Raw genomic sequence first — 20,863 nt, 5'->3', positions numbered from 1 at the left:
CCGTCTCCCTCGGCCAATAGAGCGAGATGAGGGACGCAACCGCAGAGTCGTCTGTGACTGGACCTAACGGTCAGGGGTACCTTTACCTTTAGGATTGTGTTGAGTGTTGCTCAGCTGACCATAAGGAGTCTGTCAGCAGAAAGGGAGGGAAGCAGCATCTCCTCCCCTGCACATCCCTCCTAAGTTAGTCTGGAGGGCTGGGGACTTTCCAGAGCAGATTTGGAGAGAGGAAGGGAAGTTGCTTTGCTCCTTATTCTGCTGCTGGACGCCTTACCTTCAGCCAAGCAAAACCACTGAGTACAGCTGAATGATCAAATGCTACTTTGGGGGCTCTTTCTACAGCTGAAAGATGGCACATAAATGCCTTTATAACATGAAAGCTAAAAGGCCTGGGGAAATAAAAAAAATATTTGCTTGGTGCCAGAAAGATAACGGAGGATGCAACAACTGAAAAAGCCCATATCCTAGCTGCTACCTGCATTACCTTTGGAAACGGGAGGACCCTCATCTCAGCATGAGGGCAGGTTCATGTGGCTATCAAGCCTATGACTTCACATGAAAAGAATGCCTTCAAATATTTTATATTGAAAAGTACTCCATTTTCGAGATAACTGCCATGCTAGAACACAAAGCACTACATATTCATAATACTGAAATGCTACTGCTGCTTGGTGAATAAGGTCTCCAGAGCAAAGTGTGAGACAAGGCAAAATATTTATTTTCTTACCAGCACCATGTTACCCTTTATATATTGCCATTGGTTTTCTCCTGTGAATTCTCCTTGTGCCATTTGTGTTTCCCAGCACCACCTAGCATTGATTCCCATTGAATGTTTATGTCATTCGCTAAAGTTACAGAATTAGGGCACTGTTAGTGAGTGGTTCCTTAGGCTGTATGGATGGGAGATTGCCTGTTCCTGATGGGATTATATACTCTGAAGGAGCAGGTATGTATTTTGGGGGTCATTTTGGATCCTTTGCTGTCACCTGAGGCTCAGGTGGTTCACTTTTACTTATCATTAAAAGTGTAGGCAAACAGCAGAGCAAGCTTACTCTATTTGAATATAAAAAATTGAAAATGTGGATCTATGTCAAAAGGTTTTCACCCTGTTATCTGTAAATAGGTACCTATAACACTTCCCAACTAATACTATTGCATTAGTTGGGTGCATAGATGGAAGTAAGACTAGTTTACATGCAAATACCTTGTGCAGAGAACAGAAGGGACAACTGGTGCAAGAGGTAAAAAATGAGCTGCAGTTTAAAAAACTAACTTTATTAAGGATATTGCTGTTAACTGTAATTACAAAAGTTAAAAAATAGTACTCAGTGCCCTGTTGCACTACTTTTTAATTACTTCTGGAATTGTTTGAAGACTTAAGGCAGATATCTCAAGGTAGGAAGGCTTAGCATGATCCAAATTCGAATATCCATTTCTCATATTTTTCAATGTCCGCAGCACAGACTGACTTCGAAACTTTCTTTAAAGCCATTTCAAAATCTTCCATTGTGGTTGGCATGTGCATTTCATCTCTGGAAAGATTTCGGATTTCTTCTGGTGTCAAGCCTTCAATACGCCTTCTCATAGCCATTAGTGAAGCATCCCTGTTGGTATCCAAGATTAGACTTAATGAGAACACACAATGCCACTGGTCCTAAGTAAATGGCTAACAGTAGCTGTAGATGAACACTGGCATGCTTAAAATATCAAACAGAGACTGCTTGGAAAGTTTGACCTTCAGCACACAAACGGAAACACATCTGAGGACTTCGTACTGTATTCAGTACTGCATGGATAGGGAACCTGTGGCTCTCCAGATGTTGGAGTCAGTCCAGCAACATCTGGAGGCATGCAGGCTCCCACTTCTACAACGGTGGATTAATAACAGTTCAGTAGATCACATAAATCTATTGCAGTAATTTGGAATCTGAGACCCAGCTTGAAACCCAGCTTACAGAGACACCTTTTTATCATTCTTTTCTCTCTCTCTGATCATGCATGTCTTATCCTTTGTACAGTGGTATCTCAGGTTACATACGCTTCAGGTTACAGACTCCGCTAACCCAGAAATAGTACCTCGGGTTAAGAACTTTGCTTCAGGATGAGAACAGAAATCGTGCAGTAGCGGTGCAGCAGCAGCAGGAGGCCCCATTAGCTAAAGTGGTGCTTCAGGTTAAGAACAGTTTCAGGTTAAGAACAGTCCTCTGGAACGAATTAAGTACTTAACCCGAGGTACCACTGTATACTCACAGAAACCGCTACACATTTTTGGTATCTCCCTTCAGCAAAATATCACAAGAATCCAGGAAGTTGCCTTATGCAGAGTCAGAGCATTGGTCCATCCAGTTCAGTATTGTCTACACTGACTGGCAGTGGCTCACTTGGATTTCAGGTAAGTGATATTTCCAACCTAGGAATTTATGCATTCGGAGCAGATGCTCTACAGCTACAGCTCTGTCAAATATCAAAACTGCCTTCAATGGGAAGACAGGAATTTTGGTATTTCAAACAGTGACACTGGCTAGGCTAATAGATGACAGAAGGCAAGGAGTGTGGAGTCATTTTGGAGGGGATGATATGGGCATTGCCCTCTTTATTTTGCAAGGGCTGAACAGATTCACCTACTGAGAAAAGGCACAAGTAGTGCAGTTGAGACAGGTATGGGGTTAGAGAAAGATTTACTGAGTGAGGCAGGAAAAAAATAATGGAGAGGGAGTAGAGGGGAGTGGAAGAAATAAGAGAAGGTAACTGATGTGGATGAGGAAAAAGTGAATATGGCCAGAGAAAAAGGATAAAACAAAATGTAGAGCGGAGAGGAACAATACATGAGAGAAGGAAAAAACCCATCATGTGGCAGAGAATGGGGTCTAGGGGGGAAAGGTATACAAACCTGCCATTCCCCAAGTTCAAGGAAAGTAGACAAATAGGTTGAACCTATCTGCTTTCCTTGCACTAGAGGAGAATGAAGAGGGAGAAGAATAAAGACTGCCTGGCTGGGAAGTAGTTTCAGTATAATTTTTTTATCAAAGCAGAAGTAAGCCAGTGGACAAACGGCAACATTAATGTATTTTCATAAACAAATTTTGGATTCCAATAGAAGCCCCAATTAAATTATTATTCATTCACATTTCTGAGTAGGTATGCTTAAAACAGGCCTTAATTATTTTAGAAGTGTTACAGTTTTAACGTACCTGCACACATTAGTAATGTCAGCCCCGGAATAACCTTCCATATTTTGTGCTATATTGGCAAGGTCAACATCATCAGCAAGTTCCAACTCTCGCAGGCTTATTCTTAGAAGTTCTTCTCTACCTTTGGCTAAAATGGAACATTTTTTTAAAAGTAACAATATAAATAGTTTGAACCACATAGCATAGTTACTAACTTTCACAAAATGCTGAGGCTTTCAAAAATGGGTTCCTAAACATGCACTTAAGTTCTGCTTTTTGCCACCCGAGAATCTTGTGTGCCAAAGTTTACAAGCAACACTACCAAGGAAGGGAAGTGATTTTCACTGCAACCCAAACTGCCACCCTAATCGCAGCTCTGGAGGTTCAGGGGACTTCCCAGGGGAGAAGGGAACACTGGGAGGGAAGACTGGGAGCTGCGGAGCCTCTATTGCATTTCTGTCCCTTCCATAGTAGGCGGCACAAATCTGGGATTCTACTTCTTGGGGGAGTATTTTCCCCGGAGGCCACTTGGAAGCATCACCCCTATTTCCCAATACAGTCCTATACGAAATTCAGGTTCAGAATTCAAAATTCAGGATAAATAAAAAGGTTGGTTTCCCCCAAAATGGATGTTGTTCTACCTGATGGTAAAGGAATATAAATTCTCTTCTCCAGCCGCCGTCGTAAGGCCTCATCAATATCCCATGGGAAATTAGTAGCAGCTAGTACCATAACCATTTTGGAAGGGTCATCATTTTCAGAAGCCCCTCCAACACCTAAATCAGAAGGAAAGAGGAAGTTATAAGGGGAGGTCACAAAATTCTGGAAGCTATCCAAAGTTAAAGCCAATGTGAATTTTAATCACCTGCATAAAATGGCAACAGATTTGCACTGAACAATTTGAATAAAGTTTCTCTTGGCTATTGAAGCAGCTCCCCCTGCTGCTGCATTTAATTACTAAAAAAGAAAAACAGGAGCAGAACGACTAAGACAGCTTTGTAAAGAGGGAAAACACTTTTCAGAAGTCTATCCACTGGACTGCAAAATTAAGACTGTTCAATGATTCCACAACCACAGTAATTCAGACAGTGGCTACATCCACACGATACACGTACAGCACAAAACTACTACTCTAAACAGTCATACATAATTTCAGATCCAAAGCAGAAATATTAGTACAGTGTTGCTACTATAATGTCACATCAAAGTTCCTACTTTGAGCTCCACATCTCTTTAACACAATGTGAACTGAGCTTATTTACCATCCATCTGAACGAGCAATTCTGCCTTCACCCTTCGGCTGGCTTCATGCTCCTCAGAAGTTCCTCTGCGACTACAGATAGAATCGATTTCATCTATAAATATTGTTGTTGGTGCATAGAATCGAGCCTGGAGAGACAAGATGAAGGAACATCAATTGAACTTAAATCACCAGAAGTACCATTGGGCTATATTTAACAACTTACTTCACTAAAACATGGCATATAACCTTGAAAGTCCATACAATTACAGTTTTCCCCTCTCAAGTCAGCAACCAGCACCAGATTTAGGGTGATCCGGGTGGTTCTCCTGCACAGGGTGCCAAGCAGAGAGGGTGCATCATCATCGCTATATTTATATGGGTACCTACTCAAAGTTTTTTGGGAGGGAAGGGGACAATGCCAAATTTTGCCTTTTCTCAGGGCACCATATTACCAAAGTCTACCCCTAAAGCAACAATCTTGGGTTCCCAGACACTGGACTTCAACTGCCATTTCTAGCCAGCATGGCCAAATGTTATGCATTAATCCAACATCCAGAGACCCAACAAACTTTCAAATAAAATTCTGGGCAGCATGCAAGCAGGCTTTGGAATGCTTCATAATAAATTTTAAAAATTGTCCAGTAGCACCTTAGAGACCAACTACGTTTGTTCTGGGTATAAGCTTTCGTGTGCATGCACACTTCTTCAGATACTGAAGATACGTATCTGAAGAAGTGTACATGCACACAAAAGCTTATGCCCAGAACAAACCTAGTTGGTCTCTAAGGTGCTACTGGACAATTTTTAAACTTTTTTTGACTGCATCAGACCAACACGGCTACCTACCTGAATCTAGTAAAGGTAAAGGTACCCCTGCCCGTACGGGCCAGTCTTGCCAGACTCTGGGGTTGTGCGCCCATCTCACTCAAGAGGCCGGGGGCCAGCGCTGTCCGGAGACACTTCCGGGTCACGTGGCCAGCGTGACAAAGCTGCATCTGGCGAGCCAGCGCAGCACACGGAAACGCCGTTTACCTTCCCGCCAGTAAGCGGTCCCTATTTATCTACTTGCACCTGGGGGTGCTTTCGAACTGCTAGGTTGGCAGGCGCTGGGACCGAGCAACGGGAGCGCATCCCGCCGCGGGGATTCGAACCGCCGACCTTTCGATCGGCAAGCCCTAGGCGCTGAGGCTTTTACCCACAGCGCCACCAGCGTCCCCAGTACCTGAATCTAGATTCATTTAAAAAGTAATAGAAGTTATACATTAACTTGAATAGTATGAAACCAAGGGAGGTGCTACTATGCAATTCACTGCTAAGTGGCAAAGCAACCTGTAAGACTTTAAATGGAGAGGGGTGGTGTGGGAATGAGGCTGGCTACACACACACACCCCTCTACATTTTGTGATGCAACTGCATCATGCTTGTCTGGTAAAGGAGAATAGCCCATTGCAGTCAGATAGGACTGGTACTATGTTAAGACATAATTATGACAGTACAAGGAGTCTTGCCCACGATAGCCCAACGCTGGTCAGGCCTGCTCAACCGACCAATGTAACACAACAACCATTACATACAAATATGCCTACCCTTTAGCTGCTGTACAACTAGAAGTCTGAAAAATCTTAAATATAAATTTAAGACAAGAAGCCAGGTATATTCTAGAAACTATTATTCATCCAAAATATATATCAAAGAACCAACAGTGAACTCTAAAATCACCATTTCAAATAGAAGTCGAACAAGTTTTTCAGATTCTCCTCTGTATTTTGAAGTAAGTGTTGACGATGATATGTTGAAAAAGGTTGTCTTGCATTCAGTAGCCACAGCTTTTGCAAGCAGCGTTTTTCCAGTGCCAGGAGGACCAACCATCAAAACACCCTATGTAAAAGAAAGGAAGTCCAAAAAAAGGTTCAGAAAGTTTCTCATTTGAGATATCTAGAACACATTTTCCATTGGAAATTGCTTTAGAACTTCCTTTTCTCCAAATGTGCTTTAATATCATGTCTAAGAAAATGGTATCCTAGCTTTGAGGATCAGAACAGCAGGCATTCTTACTTAACTTGTTTACGTATCCAGATCACTACACATTGCATTCAGTGGAATTGTGATATATTTTGCTCTATTGCTAAAATGTGAGAAATACTAGCCATACAATAATTGCATTCAGATTTTAGGTTAATACTAACTCATCATTTTCTCTTAATAAAATTGTGCCCAATCAGGACATAAGAAAACATTATTAATTCAAAACTAAATTGCATGATTTTACCTTCCAGGGCCTTCTAATCCCCTTAAAGAATTCTGGCATCCACATGGGTAAAACCACTGCTTCCTTGAGCAACTTTTTAGCTTCCACTAAGTCAGCTATATCATCCCTGTTTAAGAAAAGAAATTAACAGATTACAACATGCTAGAAGCAACTAATTACTGTTCCATTCAAGAGTCCCTATCACAGTTGGACAGTAACCTTGGGTTAGCTTCTAAAAGATGCATTCCTACCTGCAGCTGAAACCTTCTATGACTCTCTACAGAAGAATATCAAATAAATAGTTTCTCATTTGAATTCTATCTGCTCCCAGGTGTCAGCATTCTGTTCCAAGTAAATTTGCATACTCTGTAATTCCGTTCCAGGAGAAAACTATCAGTACATCAACACGCTTGTTGTTTGTACAAAATGTTCTTACACATGGAAGTCTATCATAAAGTTGTTTTTAATATAAAAAGTTCAGGTGTTTTTTTCATTTAAGCATTTCAGTAATATTTATCATCCCTTAAAGTAACCTGGCTTAAAATGCTCTCTGAATGCAGGCACCACATTCAGTTACATTTTGACTTTTTAACACACCAAGTTAAAATATGATTTTATATATAAACCAAGGCTAAAAGTGATTAGAGGTGAAGCTTTATAAATACGTGCATTTGTTATATAAATTATAAATATTCAAGAAGTCAAAAACCACAGAAAGGTATTCAGTGGGTGTCCCACTGCTGACAGAAAACATATATTAGCAGACTGAGCAGGCTGGCTGTTTCCAGCAATTCCTCCTCCCCCTGCAGCCCCTCAAACCACCTCCTGCTCTGGAGAGTTTCAAAATATAAATTAAGTAACAAACAAACAATCAATCACAACCACAACCGTTACATTCTAAGTTGTGGAGAAACATTATTTTGTACAGTATGTGCCAGCCCTTTCTTTGGGCACAAGTAGCCTAATATTATTCATGTTTACTCAGCAGGGCACATTCCTCAGGATTTAGTAAGAATGAAGTGTTTCAGTATGAAGGAATTTGCTTTTAAAGTACAGGTTCATAATAGAAACAGAAACCAATCCATTGGTTGTATATGGCAAGTAAAGACCAAGGAAAGCAGGCAATTTGCTTCTCTAAGTCAGAAGAGTGTTCTCCCCCCCCCCCCCCTTTCAGGCATTGAGCAGGCCCAAATACAGACTACACAAGCTCTAATTTTAAGATGCACAAACTCATTCTCCCACCCTCACTGAAAACTGGCTCATGTAATATTCTAAGAAAAATTCTGTTGGGGCAAACTGATAATCTTTTCCAGGGATTCTTGGTGCAAGTGTATATGTTAAGCTCATTTTATAACATTCTTGCCTTATGTATACACAAAGGAGAAAAATGTTAATTCAGATAATTAGCAACTCTTAACAACTGTTGACTCGCCCACATTGGGACAGTAGTCATTTACGCTTCAGCCACTAAAACTACATCCTGTTCATAGCAAATACAGGGTGCCAACCAATGAGTGAATGGCCACTCAGCTGGCTACGTGGTAACAGGATTGCTTCTAAGCAAGGAAGTCTGTATAGCAGCATTAGTTAAGAGTATGCTTATTATTCTTTCAGACCACTGATGTTGTGGTATAGCATCTAGTTGTGTACCATTATTTTGCTGTTCCTGGCTGCACAGTAGGTATGATGTGGTGATATCCCCTCTATAGAAGCCTTGTGCTAGATTCAGCTGAACGATGCAAATAAGTTGGCAGGTCACAGTGGACAATATTTTGCACTGAGCTAGGCCTGATACACTTAATTCCTTGAATGTAATATCTTGCCGTAAACTGAATGAAAAATATTATTAATGGAAGACCTACAATCTGTTGTCAGGTTAAATTTAATTTTTAACCAAGCATTGGCATTACCCTCTTTAAAGGATTGAGCTTACACACATACTTCCCAAGTAAAAAAAATTACAGAGATGGGTTACACTTACCATCGAACATTGGGATTTTGGGAAATGATGTCTCTTTCCAAAGCTTCTACTAAGTCTTTGTCGTATCCAGTGCTATCAAATTTCTTTGGCTCAGATTCTGAAATGTCAGACGAGGGCTTATTCTGCATTACAAACACAGTTTGCATATCAAACCTACATTTGTTATTTTAAAATTGTCCACACAATGAATCACTATACCTGGCTTAATGCCCGCTTAATTATAATAGAAGCAAGGGCCCTGTAGGCAAAAGTGGGCATAGTCTACACAGCTTACAGCCATTCCAGAATAATGCAAATTCAAGATGGAAATATGGCACTGGGTGGAACTATTAAAATCATCCCCAAGCGCAGGCTAGCTAATTCAGAAGTCAGCTGAGCCATAAACTGATCTGGCACCTTGTTATAATAAATAATTCCGTTACTGAATTGTGGCATTAGGTATATTTATATAGCATTTTACAATGGAAATGTTTTGTAAAAGCACCCACGGCTCCACCCAAGATTATCAAAGGCTGGAAGGACATAGTGGAGGTCTCTGCTAGTGGAAGAGGGGAAACCATTTTTACCAACCCCATTGATCCCTTCCCCAAAGATATATTCTGGAGCGTTGAGCAGTGCTGGAGTGCCATGGTGGGTGTTGGTGAAAATGGTCCCCTTCCATTAACTGAAGCCTCTACTATATCAAGTTATTCTGTGAATGGAATGACTCCATCCATTTGTGGAAACCACAGGAGAGGGGAATGCTGTTGTGCTCGAATCCTGCTTACTGGTTTCCCACAGGCAGCTGTTCAGCCACTGTGAGAACAGGATACTTGACTAGATTGGCCCTTGGCCTGATCCAGCAGGCGCTACTTATGCTCTTATTAAATACACTATAGCCTTCAGACTCTCTGAAAGGAAATTCTAATAATATTCATCTTTGTACCATTTGACAAAAACGCCACGTTTAGTTTCATTACGGCTGCAATTCTATACACATTTACCTGGAAATATGCACTACTGAATGTAATGGGGCTTCAAAATTGACATGTTTAAAACTACTCTTCCCTAAAACCTTACACCTCCTGCCTCTTGAGAATGTTGACAGTGTATATGAGAGAGATCCAAATGGTGAGAGGGGCACTTCTAAGAACTAGCTTCACATTTTAGACACTTACTTTTTCTTCTTTCATTTTATTCTGCGGATCCTTCTTTTCCCGGCCACGGATTATTTTGCCTTTATCGTTAGAGCTTCGGGAGGAGGGACGGCTGGAGACTTTAGGCGCTGCACTCGCTCGATTATTTTGGCTCCTGCAATCACTGCAATGAGCAGACTGACGTTTCCTGGCTCCTGGTGAACTTCTGGTTAGTTAGAAAATGGAAAAGAGAAAACTGTAATAAAGCTAAACTAAAGCAGCTTTCAACATAGGGACAAGTGCATAAGCATTTTGTTTGGACCTAGGAGGATCTGAATAGTTTACATTATGGGGCAATAGATCTTAGGAATCCCCCCTCCTGGGCAAGGTCTGTGCTGAGGCTCCATGTGGACTGCTAAGGTATATTTACCGGGGACAGCGCAGAAAGCTTTCCCCCTGACTTAGGAACTGGAACCAGTGTGTGGGCCTCACAGACATTTTAAATGTAATGTTTTGGGCTTCCCTGATCCACTTTACACTCTCGGCATCTCTTACCTACGTTCAGCAGGTACAGGCAGGGACCAAACTTCTCCATCATGAGCCGGTAATTCTTGCTGCGCAGCTTTCAAAGGCGTGCTGTCTAATTTAAAGCTTTCTAGTGTTTTCATGATATCCTTCACGTGCTTCGCTTCTACACTTATCTCCTGCCTAACCTGATTGAAAACATGAAAAGGATAGCTTTAACAGGTAGAAACGTGTCCCTAGCTGAGCATACGTAGCTTTAGAAAATAAATAGGGCTCCATTAGAAGTTGCTATAGATGTTTAACTTCAATTGTTTGCTTTTCTTTTCTTCAATTGTTTGTTTTGATAGTGTATCAGTCTTTTATTTTTATCTTTATTTTGGATGAAGGGGCCATTTGGAAGTTTTCAAGATAAATATGTTACTTTATAGGAAGTTGACCTGGTCTACCAAAGATTCCCAAATCCTGCACCAAAATGGGGAACAAATGCACCACTACATGCTAGACTTTTCTTTCAATGGATCTTACATTCAAACTTTTTTACGCTTAAAGTTCATTCCAGAGAATAAAACTTTGTACTGTTTGCAAACTTATGCTAATTAACTTGGAAGTTCATTTGAATGTACCATTCCATATTAAAGGTACAGTATTATTTCTCTGCAATAGCTACTCTTAAGGATCGCCCATATGCTAGGTGCCCTTTGAGGGAGTTATTCCAGAACAGACCTCTGTAATCTAAAGTTCATAGCAAGCACGGTAATGCACCTCAAAAGCCCTCAACTGGTATTTACTGCAGGCCTTTCAAGGTTACTTGGGCTATTACAAGATATTCCAGTACTAAAGAAGCAAGTCATAATGATGCACCATTATTCTATTTATATCCCACTTTAAATATTTATATTCCTGAGGCATATGTAGGATTTCCATGTGGCCTCCCATCCAGGCATTGATCATACCTTTAGTACTGAGAAAGAATACAACTCCCAGTGTGGCAGGAGCAAATTCTCTGACAGGAAATTTCAGATGATCATTCACACTGAGGTCCAGCGCCGAGAGCCTTCTGGCAGTTCTCTAGCTGCGAGAAGCCAAGTTACAGGGAACCAGGCAGAGGGCCTCCTCGGTAGTGGCACCCGCCCTATGGAACGCCCTCCCACCAGATGTCAAAGAGTAGAACAACTACCAGACTTTTAGAAGACACCTGAAGGCAGCCCTCTTTAGGGAAGCTTTTAATGTTTAACAGACTACTGTATTTTAATACTTTGTTGGAAGCCGCCCAGAGTGGCTGGGGAAACCCAGCCAGATGGGCGGGGTATAAATAATAAATGATTATTATTATTATTATACATGAAAGAACCACAATATGCCAGAAAAAAATCACATTTTTCTGTACATAAAGTTGTGTTTTTGAAAAACATTAAGGGAGAGCATTCATAAATGCAACTCCTCACCAGTAGTCTGAAGTGATACATTCCAGGAAGGGCTCAGATGTTCACATGATAGTGATTAATTAAGACAATTCATCAGAGCAGTAAGTTTTAGATTAATCAACTAAGGCTGCAAATCCAAACTCCACATACCTAGGAGAAAACCCCAGTGAATTCAATATAGGACTTGCTTCTGAGTGGACAAGGTTTGGCTTGAACTTTAATTAAGCACTGGCATCAGATTTTAATCAGTGCTGAGTTTATTTTTGAGGCTTTTTAATTATTAAAATAATAGGTAACTTAAAAATTAAAGGTGCCCTTTTCTCTAACAAATAGTAGCAGCTTTTCTTTAGTAAATGTAAGTCAGGAATTCACCAAGAGGAGGTTTTAGAAATGTGCGTGTTTATAAAATTTAATCGATCTGTTGTAAGCAAATTATTATCAAGCAATTTTTTTAAGCTAAGGACCTTATGAATTAAGTGTAAGTAAGAACCCAATCAATGGAAAAAGGATGACCCACCTGTTGCCATTTCTGCTGGAGGTATGTGTCTTTGACAGAAGAGAGGTATTTATTCATTTGGTCAAGTACTCCCTGGTAATAGACCATTGCAGAGTCATAATTTCCCAGCAAGGCGTACTCACGGGCCAGCTTCACATTCTCACTTATCATGACAAGACTCATGGTCAACATAAGCTGGGGAGGGAAAAAATGCTGCAATTGGAATATACAACAGCTGGGCTATAAAGAAAACCTGTTGAATGTGTAAGGTGGAAATGTGTAAGAATGGAAAGGTTCTCATGCTGTATTTCAATTTTTCATACATTATGTGAAATAGTCTTAGTACTACAGAACACTTATGTTTTGTCACAAAGCCATCTGTCTCAAAGACCTTTGAATCTATTGTGAACATGGCTGTTGTCAAAAAGTCATGACACGAGCATTACTCAATACATAGTTCCAGCATATTCAAACAGTTTCATCTCCAAAGAACTATACTTTAAATAAAGATAGAAGTTGCACATAGTCTGTAAATTTGTCATAATTTACGTTAGACTGTTAATTGTGAATAACTATAACATAAACTGAAGAATTAAATTTTATGGTATATAGCAACCAGACACATGGCTTCCCCTCCAGTCCCAGTTTCATTGCTTTGTATTATTCAAATTCAGAATCTGAAAGATTTCCCCTACCAGTCTTAAAGCACCTGACTTGCATACAGAAGGCCTGAAATTTAATCCCTGGCATTTCCTGGTATGGCTGGGAGACACAGGTGCAATCTACACACACATAAAAAATGTTCTGAAAATGCTTTTTTAAAAGCATTTAAAAAATACATTGAATTTTCCATAAGGTTCACCATTGCCATATAGTGTCACATCGTATATTGCACTTAAAAAGTTTTATTTGCAGCTGTACAGCTGAGTTCACAGTGACCAAGGGCTTTTAAAAACATAGAAGTACATGAGACAACTATGATGGGCAGAAGATGCTCCATTAAAGCCAAGTAAGGGGGAAAAATTCAATTTTTTATCAGAATACATTAAATATCCTGGGCTGCCCATATGTATTACAGAAATGCTATCAACAGGAGGGAGGCTGATGGAAGGAGAAGACACACTGTAGTTGCCCAACTGCATCGTGACTTCTTAATTATTATAAAATGTTCTCTCTTTCTATGACTTCAGAAGTGCTATTCAGCAGCAAGTGCCATTGAGTTAGTTGGAATCTGCTCCCAGCATTCCAAGAGTTCACCCTTAGAAAACCTAATGTATCTTAATGGCTCATTCATAAAAGATCATTGTTCTGGTGAGACATAAATAAGCAGCCATAAATGTTACATTAAATGTTCTGCACTATGTTCTAAGTAAATTAATCTGGTTATCCATGGAAGAGGGATTTAGGATAGAATTACACTTAAAAACAAATGCAGGATCATTTCTGCAGCATTTTGTGTCTAGTGGAAATTTTACACTTTTGATTTCTGCTTGTTTGTAGGTAACACGAGATTAAAACTCAGGGAATGACTCTCACTGAAGTTGGTAAAAGCTCTCTGCTTTATCCCTTTAAAACACATTTCACTGCGTCAAGTGCTACTATGAGATTTCGTACGCAATCCATTCAGAGCTACATGTTGAAACTAGTTATAGGTAACATTTCTGGCTACAGAACTTATATTAATAGAAACTCAAAACACGCTGACATAACTGGCAGTAAGTAGTGCAGGGTGCGGCAGCAAGTTTGCAGCTTCCCCTGCCGATAACACAGAGGCCCAAACTACATTGACCTGATAAACAGCTATTAGTTGAACATTCTACTGATCACCATGTAATTTTTAGAATTTTATTTTATGATATTGGTATATAATTTTGATTTTTATACGTTTTGATCATTTTGTACACTTTTTTTTAAAAAAAACCTGTTTTTAAGTGTCTTAAGTTTTAAAAAAAGTTAAACAAAATTTCATTGAAGATACCAACCACACTTAAATTAATACTAAAATACATTGCTTTGTTTAGTATGTGGCTCTTTAATGGGATTTACTTTGTGTACAGTGCTCTCTCATTTCAAACACTCCTCCTCTGGTTTTCTCCTTGCTTACTATTACTACCGTTTTATTCAGTATTATCTACTTCCTTTCTTTTTTGCCTGCCTATGACTTTTCAGAGCACTCTTATCTCTCGTGCTTTACTGCAAAAACCGAACTGTAATATGCTTTTAAACTCTGGAATCCAAAAAACCCAAATCTCCTTTATGACTTGCCATTACATGCTTAATTGTTTTCATCATCTTGATAAACTTGTAATTTCAAACTAGTTTAGTCATCAGCTCATACTAGCAAACAGGTGTATCAGGTATGAGAACCATTCTTACCCATCCTCAACATCTATGAGAAAGCTTGCTGAAATCTTGGAAGCATGTTTTCTCACACAAGCTGTACACTAAAAACTTCACAGCAGTTTCCAAGACATGTAACAACAGCACTAACAGAAGCTCAGCTTCCAAAGAGAAATTATGAAGCGTATAAAATGCATTTCCAGTCATGACATCATACAGTACTTTAGCATTATGTTTTTTATTCAAACCATCTATTTAAATATATTTTTTTAAAGTGTGTTTGTGTGCTCTGCTGCTAAATGAATCTCTCCCAAAACAATACTTGGGCTGGATCGGGTGTGGGGAGAAAGCGGGTAAGTGCCCCTGGACGGCACATTAGGGGGGGGGGGCTTCAAAATTACTGGGTTCAACACACACACACACACACACCAATGCTGAAAGGAGACAAAAGGCAGGGAGGAGGCTCTCACTTCACATTGGGTCTGGTCTGTTGGGTTGGCAGCAGAAGGCAAACAGCAGCCAGATAATGCAAGCGTGGCAGCAACAGCAGCAGTAGAGCCCAAAACCTTCCCTGCCATTTTTGCCTTGCCTTGCCTTGCCTCACTGTTGCCTGGCAGCCCTTGTTCCAAGACGCAGCAGGTCCCAAGGCAGACAGATGGGCAGCCCTCCTTGTTTTCCTCTTCCTTCCACTTCACCACTACAGATGCAGCTGCACCCCCTCTGCCTCCTTGCTGGAAATGCCCAGGGCAGCACCCACAGATATGCTGTCATCAAATGCCTCCTTTTTTCTCCCACCCGATCCTCAGCTTTCAGGGTACACACCCCGCCACAGGAGATGAGTCCAGATAAGTGCCTCTCCCTCCTTTCCCTTCCAGTCACCTCCTGCTTCCTAGTATCCACTGCACAAAGCAGGGCAAGCACATGAACCCTGGGCAGAGCAAACCAGGAGGGTGGCCCCCTTGCAGGCACTCCCCTATATACTGGCCTCCCCTAATGCTTTACAGTTAGTAACCTGTGTGTGGGCTAACTGGGAACACAGACAGCTTCATACATCCAAGAAGACAGAAGTGTATGTAACTTGATTTCCTCTATTGGATGGTCCTGGCTACTAAACTATTATTATTATTTAATTTTGCTTTTAATTGAATTTTAAATCTGACAGCGAAGTATAAAGGAAACTAGCAACTCATTTTCAAAGCTCCCTTTCCTTGACTTAACCCACCAACCTATATGAGACCTTTTTAAAGCATATGTCTTTAGGGAGAATGGGTGGCACCCTAGGACAAAAAACAAGGCTTTTGCACCCTATGACAAAACTTGTAGATCCAGCACTGAACAATACTACATAAGGAGAGTGTTGCTTCTGAAATGACAATTCAAAATTCTGCCATCTGCTAGAGTTTCACAGTTAATTTTGAAAAGTTATTTGTAAATGGATAACAGAGATAGACAAAAGCATTGCTACCTTCATCCCCTCTGATATGCATGCTACTTTGTTCATTCTTTTACTCTAAAACAGGGGTAAGTCAACCTTTTTATACCTACTGCCCACTAATGCATTTTTCTTGATGGTAAAATTTCCTTACCGCCCACCAGTGCTTGTGCCGTAGAACCCCCTACCACCCACCTAGAATCCTGAAACGCCCACTAGTGGGCGGTAGGGACCAGGTTGACAACCCCTGCTCTAGAAAACCAGAGCATTATGGGCACAATGTACCCAAAGTCAAAGTCCCACCAATATCAATTTTGAGAAAATTAAAACACTGAAATCAAGAGAAAATGCTTGTTGTTGTATTACAGCTTGCTACACTATGCTTCCAGTTCTGACCTGTTTGAAGATTGTTTATTAGGCTCCTGTACACTTATTAGAACCAGAACACTTTGTTGCCATTATTAGTTGTACATATAATAACAAAAATAAAATATGGACTAAATAACAACATTTTGATTACAATGTTTCCAGTTTTTAGAGTCTGAGTGCCTTCACTGAGAAATGTATATCCCTCTTTGCATCTTTTAAAAAACACATTAGTCCAGTAGTAATTGGTGGAGCAGAGCCAACCTTCCTACTGCCTCTGCTGACCCTCTCAGTAATGAGCAGTGACCCAAGTGTTGAAAGGAAATATAAAAAGTGAAGCTTTACCCTGTTCTGCTGAGCACTACTGCCTTAGCCACAAAAGTTATACCCAGATCCCTTGGAAAAGTGAAGAGTGTGGGTGTTCTCTCTTGGGTCTAAAAACCAAGGTGACCGCTGCTTTAGGGGGATTTACACAAACCACAGCAAGCCTCAAGCTCATATTCCTCCTTTCCTCTTCCTGTGTAACCGGGAAGATGACCTTCTGCTGAACCAGGGATAACCAAAGAGGTGTCCCCCAGATATTGTTGGACTACACCCCCGCCCCCATAACCAAATGTCAGGAGTGATGCAGCTGTAGCCCAACATCTGGAGGGCAAAAGATTGACTACCCACAAAATTTCAACAGATGCAATAATTTTATCAAGACCAAATGCCCATTCTTGCAAACTTCAGGAGCAGACCCTGAGTAATCATTTTACATTAGCTCGCTTGCAACAAAAACAGCAATAATGCACAATCCTGATACTGAATTCTCCACTCCCAGTGTTTATTATCTACAGGACAAGAAAACAATGAAATATTTAGTCCTATAAACACCAGCATTGTTTCTAATATTTATATACCATCCTTATTATCAAATTTCAGGGCAGCTTATTCTGAACGTATTTAAGAAATAACACAAAGCATTAATGCAACAATAACAGTGGAAAAATAAAAAAAAATATTTCACTGAAAGCTAGGTGTTTAAAATAAAGGAAATGCTTGATAAAAGTGGCCAAAACACAAGGTTTGTACCTGCCATACTTAAGGGAAGAGGGAATTCCAAGAGCTGGAAAGATCTCCCCCTGGGTGCTTCAGGATGCATGTGTGCAGGTGATGGAATGACTAGGAGGGCCTGATATAGAGAACTCAATTAACGGACAGGATGATATGAGAGAAGGTGCTCCCTCAAGTAACCAAGCCCCAAGTTGTTCAGGGTCTTATATGTCAAGAAGCACCTTGAACCTGCCCCAGTGTAACATGCTCAATGGTAGGCAGCACCATTCAGCAACCAAACCACTGAGTTAGCCGCAGGTCCTAAAGTTGCAACAAGCACAACACAGAGCACATTGCAGTAAACCAACCTGGAAGTTAATGGTGTATAGATTAGCCCTGTCCAAGAATGGCTATGGCTGGTGCACCATTCAAGGCTAGGAAAAGGCACTCCTAGCCTCTGGGGCAACCCATGCCTCCAGTGGCGATGATGGTTCAAGATGTAACCCAGACTACACACCTGAAATTTCAGGAGGTCTGCAATGCAGTCATGCAGCAACTGTGAAAATAGGCAACTTCCATGCTAAAGATCATTAGCAAAGGAATGGAAAATAAAGATCTCAATATCATAATGCCATTATACAAATCTAAAGAAGAAATTATAAAGATGCATAAAATTATGTATTGTTACAAAAGCTGGGTGCCTCCCACTCTCTGCTGAGCAGTGGCAAGAGCTCATGCTCACGGGGTTCCAGGCACTGTGGTCCTTTGAAGAACTGAGACATGGTGGAAACTGTCATGGCTTCAGTCTGCATGGGAGGAGTCCAAATCTTACAGCATGGTCATTTCAAGAGGGCTTGTCCCTGCAGCAGTGAAGCCCTGGAGTCAAGGCATCTCCCTCAGCCAGCCTGCCCAAAGATGGATCCCAGTCTCTCTTCCTCCTCCTCCTTCCCAGACTCCTTTTTCCTGTCACCTCAAACACACAGTCACCCTGCCAACCTTCCAAACCCCAGTCTCTGTTCACACCTTAGGGCAGGGGTGGAAGGACAGTTCTCTTGCATTGCCAAGTTATTTTAATTAGTGGGCCACTGTTAAAATATTGGTCAGATATCACTGGAACTCTATTGTTCCTTGATGGCTCTGTTTTGAATAGACTAGCCCAGAAATTCCTCTGCAGTTTGCACTTCTCCTTTCACATCCCAAATCATCAAAATACTACCATTTATTAATTTCTAGGATTTGTGAGGTGGGGAGCACTCCCAAATCTATAACCGTATAGTATGGAGAACTAGCAGACAGAGAAATTTTTTCCTTCCTCTCTCGTAACTTGGGAACATCCAGTGAAGTTGAATACAGGAAGTTTCCGGACAGGTAAAAGAAAGGGCTTCTTCACACACAGCACATAGTTTAACTATGGAGTTCACTCACACAAGAGGTAGCATCACCAACCTGGATAACTTTAAAAGAGGATTAGACAAATCCATGGTGAATAAAGCTTTCCATGGCTACTCGCTACAATGGCCAGGGCTTCTACTTCCACTTTCAAAGGCAGTACCAGTATGTCTCTGAGCACCAGTTGCTGGGAATCACACTCCTATGGCACAGGGAAGAAAGAAGTCCCCCCCACCCCTCCAATACTCACGATGATGTCCCCACTCCGCCCCCAACCATACAAAAAGAGAGACTGACTTACTCCAAAAGCAGGTGTTGTTTACTCCGGAAAGCAGTCCAAGGAATGGCAGGACGAGTAGCCCGACAGTGACGTCTCCCGCATCACCTGAAATCCTAAGAGAACACGTAACTGAGCAAAGGGCTCTCCAGTCACCCGCAGGATGCCTCACACGGGCAGGTGCTGGGGGGGGGGGCGGGATAGGAAGGGAAGGGAATGCAAAGAAGGTCTCGAGCAGGAGGAGGAGACGAAACAGGGTCTGGAGCCGCAGGAAACCGGGAGCTGGGGACGCGGGCGCCTCCCCTCCAGCCTCTTTTCGGGCCTCCTGGACGAGGAGAGGCTGACCAGCAAAGCCCATTCAAAGCCCTCCCGCCAACGCCGCTCGGGGGGCGACATCCCACTCCGGATGCTATTGTGGGGGGCAGAAGACGCCCAGAGAAGACGCCGAAGGAGGCGGACGGCGAGGGAGGGGCGCTCCGGGCTCGACGGACGGGGAAAGCGAGGCTGGCGGAAGGAGGAAGCGGACGCTCACTCACCTCTTCGGCGCGCTCAGCTCCGTAACGGCGGCGACCGTGGCGGTGGCGCTAGGGCCCGACTCATCTCAGCGCCGCCTCCCGCCCACTCGGCGCAGAGGCACTGTCGCTAGCGCGCAGGCGCCAGCTCTTGTCCCGCCCCACGGCGTCCTAACGCCTACCGGGCGGTTCTTTTTTTCTCGGGACTCTGAGTGGCGTGGGATTCTTTCCCCCTTCGTTCATTTATATTCTCTCCTCCAATCAGGACTCGCGGCGTCACTGCTGGGCGGGCTCTTCTTCCCGCTTTTTCTTTTTTACTTTCTTTCCCCGCCTCTACCCGCCACATTGTTTGGCTTCTTGAGGTAGAAGGATCCGGCCGGCTTCTGGCTTCTCGCTCTCTTTGGGAAGGGGGGCTGGTGGTCCCTGAACTCTTCATGTCAGGGACGGGGATCCCTAGGCCGAGGTGCCTTCTCGGAAGTCTTTCCCAGCCACAGCCTCATCCTGCCGCTTCACCCCTCGCTGGCCCCGCGCCTTCTTGCCTGCTTGGAATGTGCCCTTTATCTCTGACAAGGCTTCTTGCACGTCTAAATGCAGGATACAGAGCGGGCTGAGTGTGTACAAACTAGCCTACTGGACCTGCCTGTCTGCCTTCAGGCACTGCAGTCACCTGCAAGGGACTCCCACAGGGCAGGGTTGATGTTGCCCTGTCATGTTTGCAGACGTCTTTGTAAGACAGAGTTGGTCTGCCAACAGGTTGGTTGGTGCCTGTAACTATGACTCTGGGGGGATCCTGCAATCTTCCATTTCGTGAATATGACAGACGTCACCGAAACAGGAGTGCGAACATGCAGGGAATGTGGGCTTGGGAGAGTGCATCTTTGAGGCTGTCCTGCAACCTGCTGCCCAAAATATTTCTGACTCAGCACATGTGGAAGGCGTTGAGGCATCAGGTTTGGTGTTGCCCTCTGTTTTCCTGAAATTAAAGGCTATATGATTTTGAGAAGGGGTCCTCCAGATGTTTTGGTTGGTATCTTCTATTATCCTTGATCATTGGCTCTGCTGCCTGATGGGAGGTGACGTGTGGAGGGTAGAGATTCCTTCTTTGGCTTAGTGGCATAGCAAAGCCAAGGAAAGACCTTTTTACCTTACCTTATTGGCAGCAGCACACTCACACTACACTCATAGCATTTCACAGAGCCTCATACATTTCACAAACTGTAGTATCATGGCAATGCAACAGTCCAGAGCATCTACCAATAGGTAGACCTCACAGAGTTAAACTGGGCTTACTTTCAGGTGTGTATAGAAAA

At 42.3% G+C, this 20,863-nt stretch overlaps 1 protein-coding gene across 1 annotated transcript; it reads right to left on the bottom strand.

Moving 5' to 3' along the window:
• Positions 1-1,259: 1,259 nt before the first annotated feature.
• On the bottom strand, positions 1,260-19,730 carry KATNA1 (katanin catalytic subunit A1). Its single transcript, XM_028723646.2, has 12 exons — positions 19,578-19,730; positions 19,066-19,157; positions 12,224-12,397; positions 10,313-10,470; positions 9,800-9,983; positions 8,643-8,764; positions 6,683-6,788; positions 6,133-6,291; positions 4,433-4,559; positions 3,812-3,946; positions 3,192-3,318; positions 1,260-1,604 (listed from the first exon to the last, which is right to left on the bottom strand). Exons 3-12 carry the CDS (start codon positions 12,392-12,394, stop codon positions 1,406-1,408), a joined length of 1,488 nt encoding a protein of 495 aa, XP_028579479.2. The 5' UTR covers positions 12,395-12,397; positions 19,066-19,157; positions 19,578-19,730; the 3' UTR covers positions 1,260-1,405.
• Positions 19,731-20,863: the final 1,133 nt, after the last annotated feature.

This window comes from Podarcis muralis, chromosome 3, assembly GCF_964188315.1.
Source record: "Podarcis muralis chromosome 3, rPodMur119.hap1.1, whole genome shotgun sequence".
In the NCBI taxonomy this organism is placed as follows: Eukaryota; Metazoa; Chordata; class Lepidosauria; order Squamata; family Lacertidae; genus Podarcis; species Podarcis muralis.
This window is presented reverse-complemented; position numbering and strand designations above follow the sequence as displayed.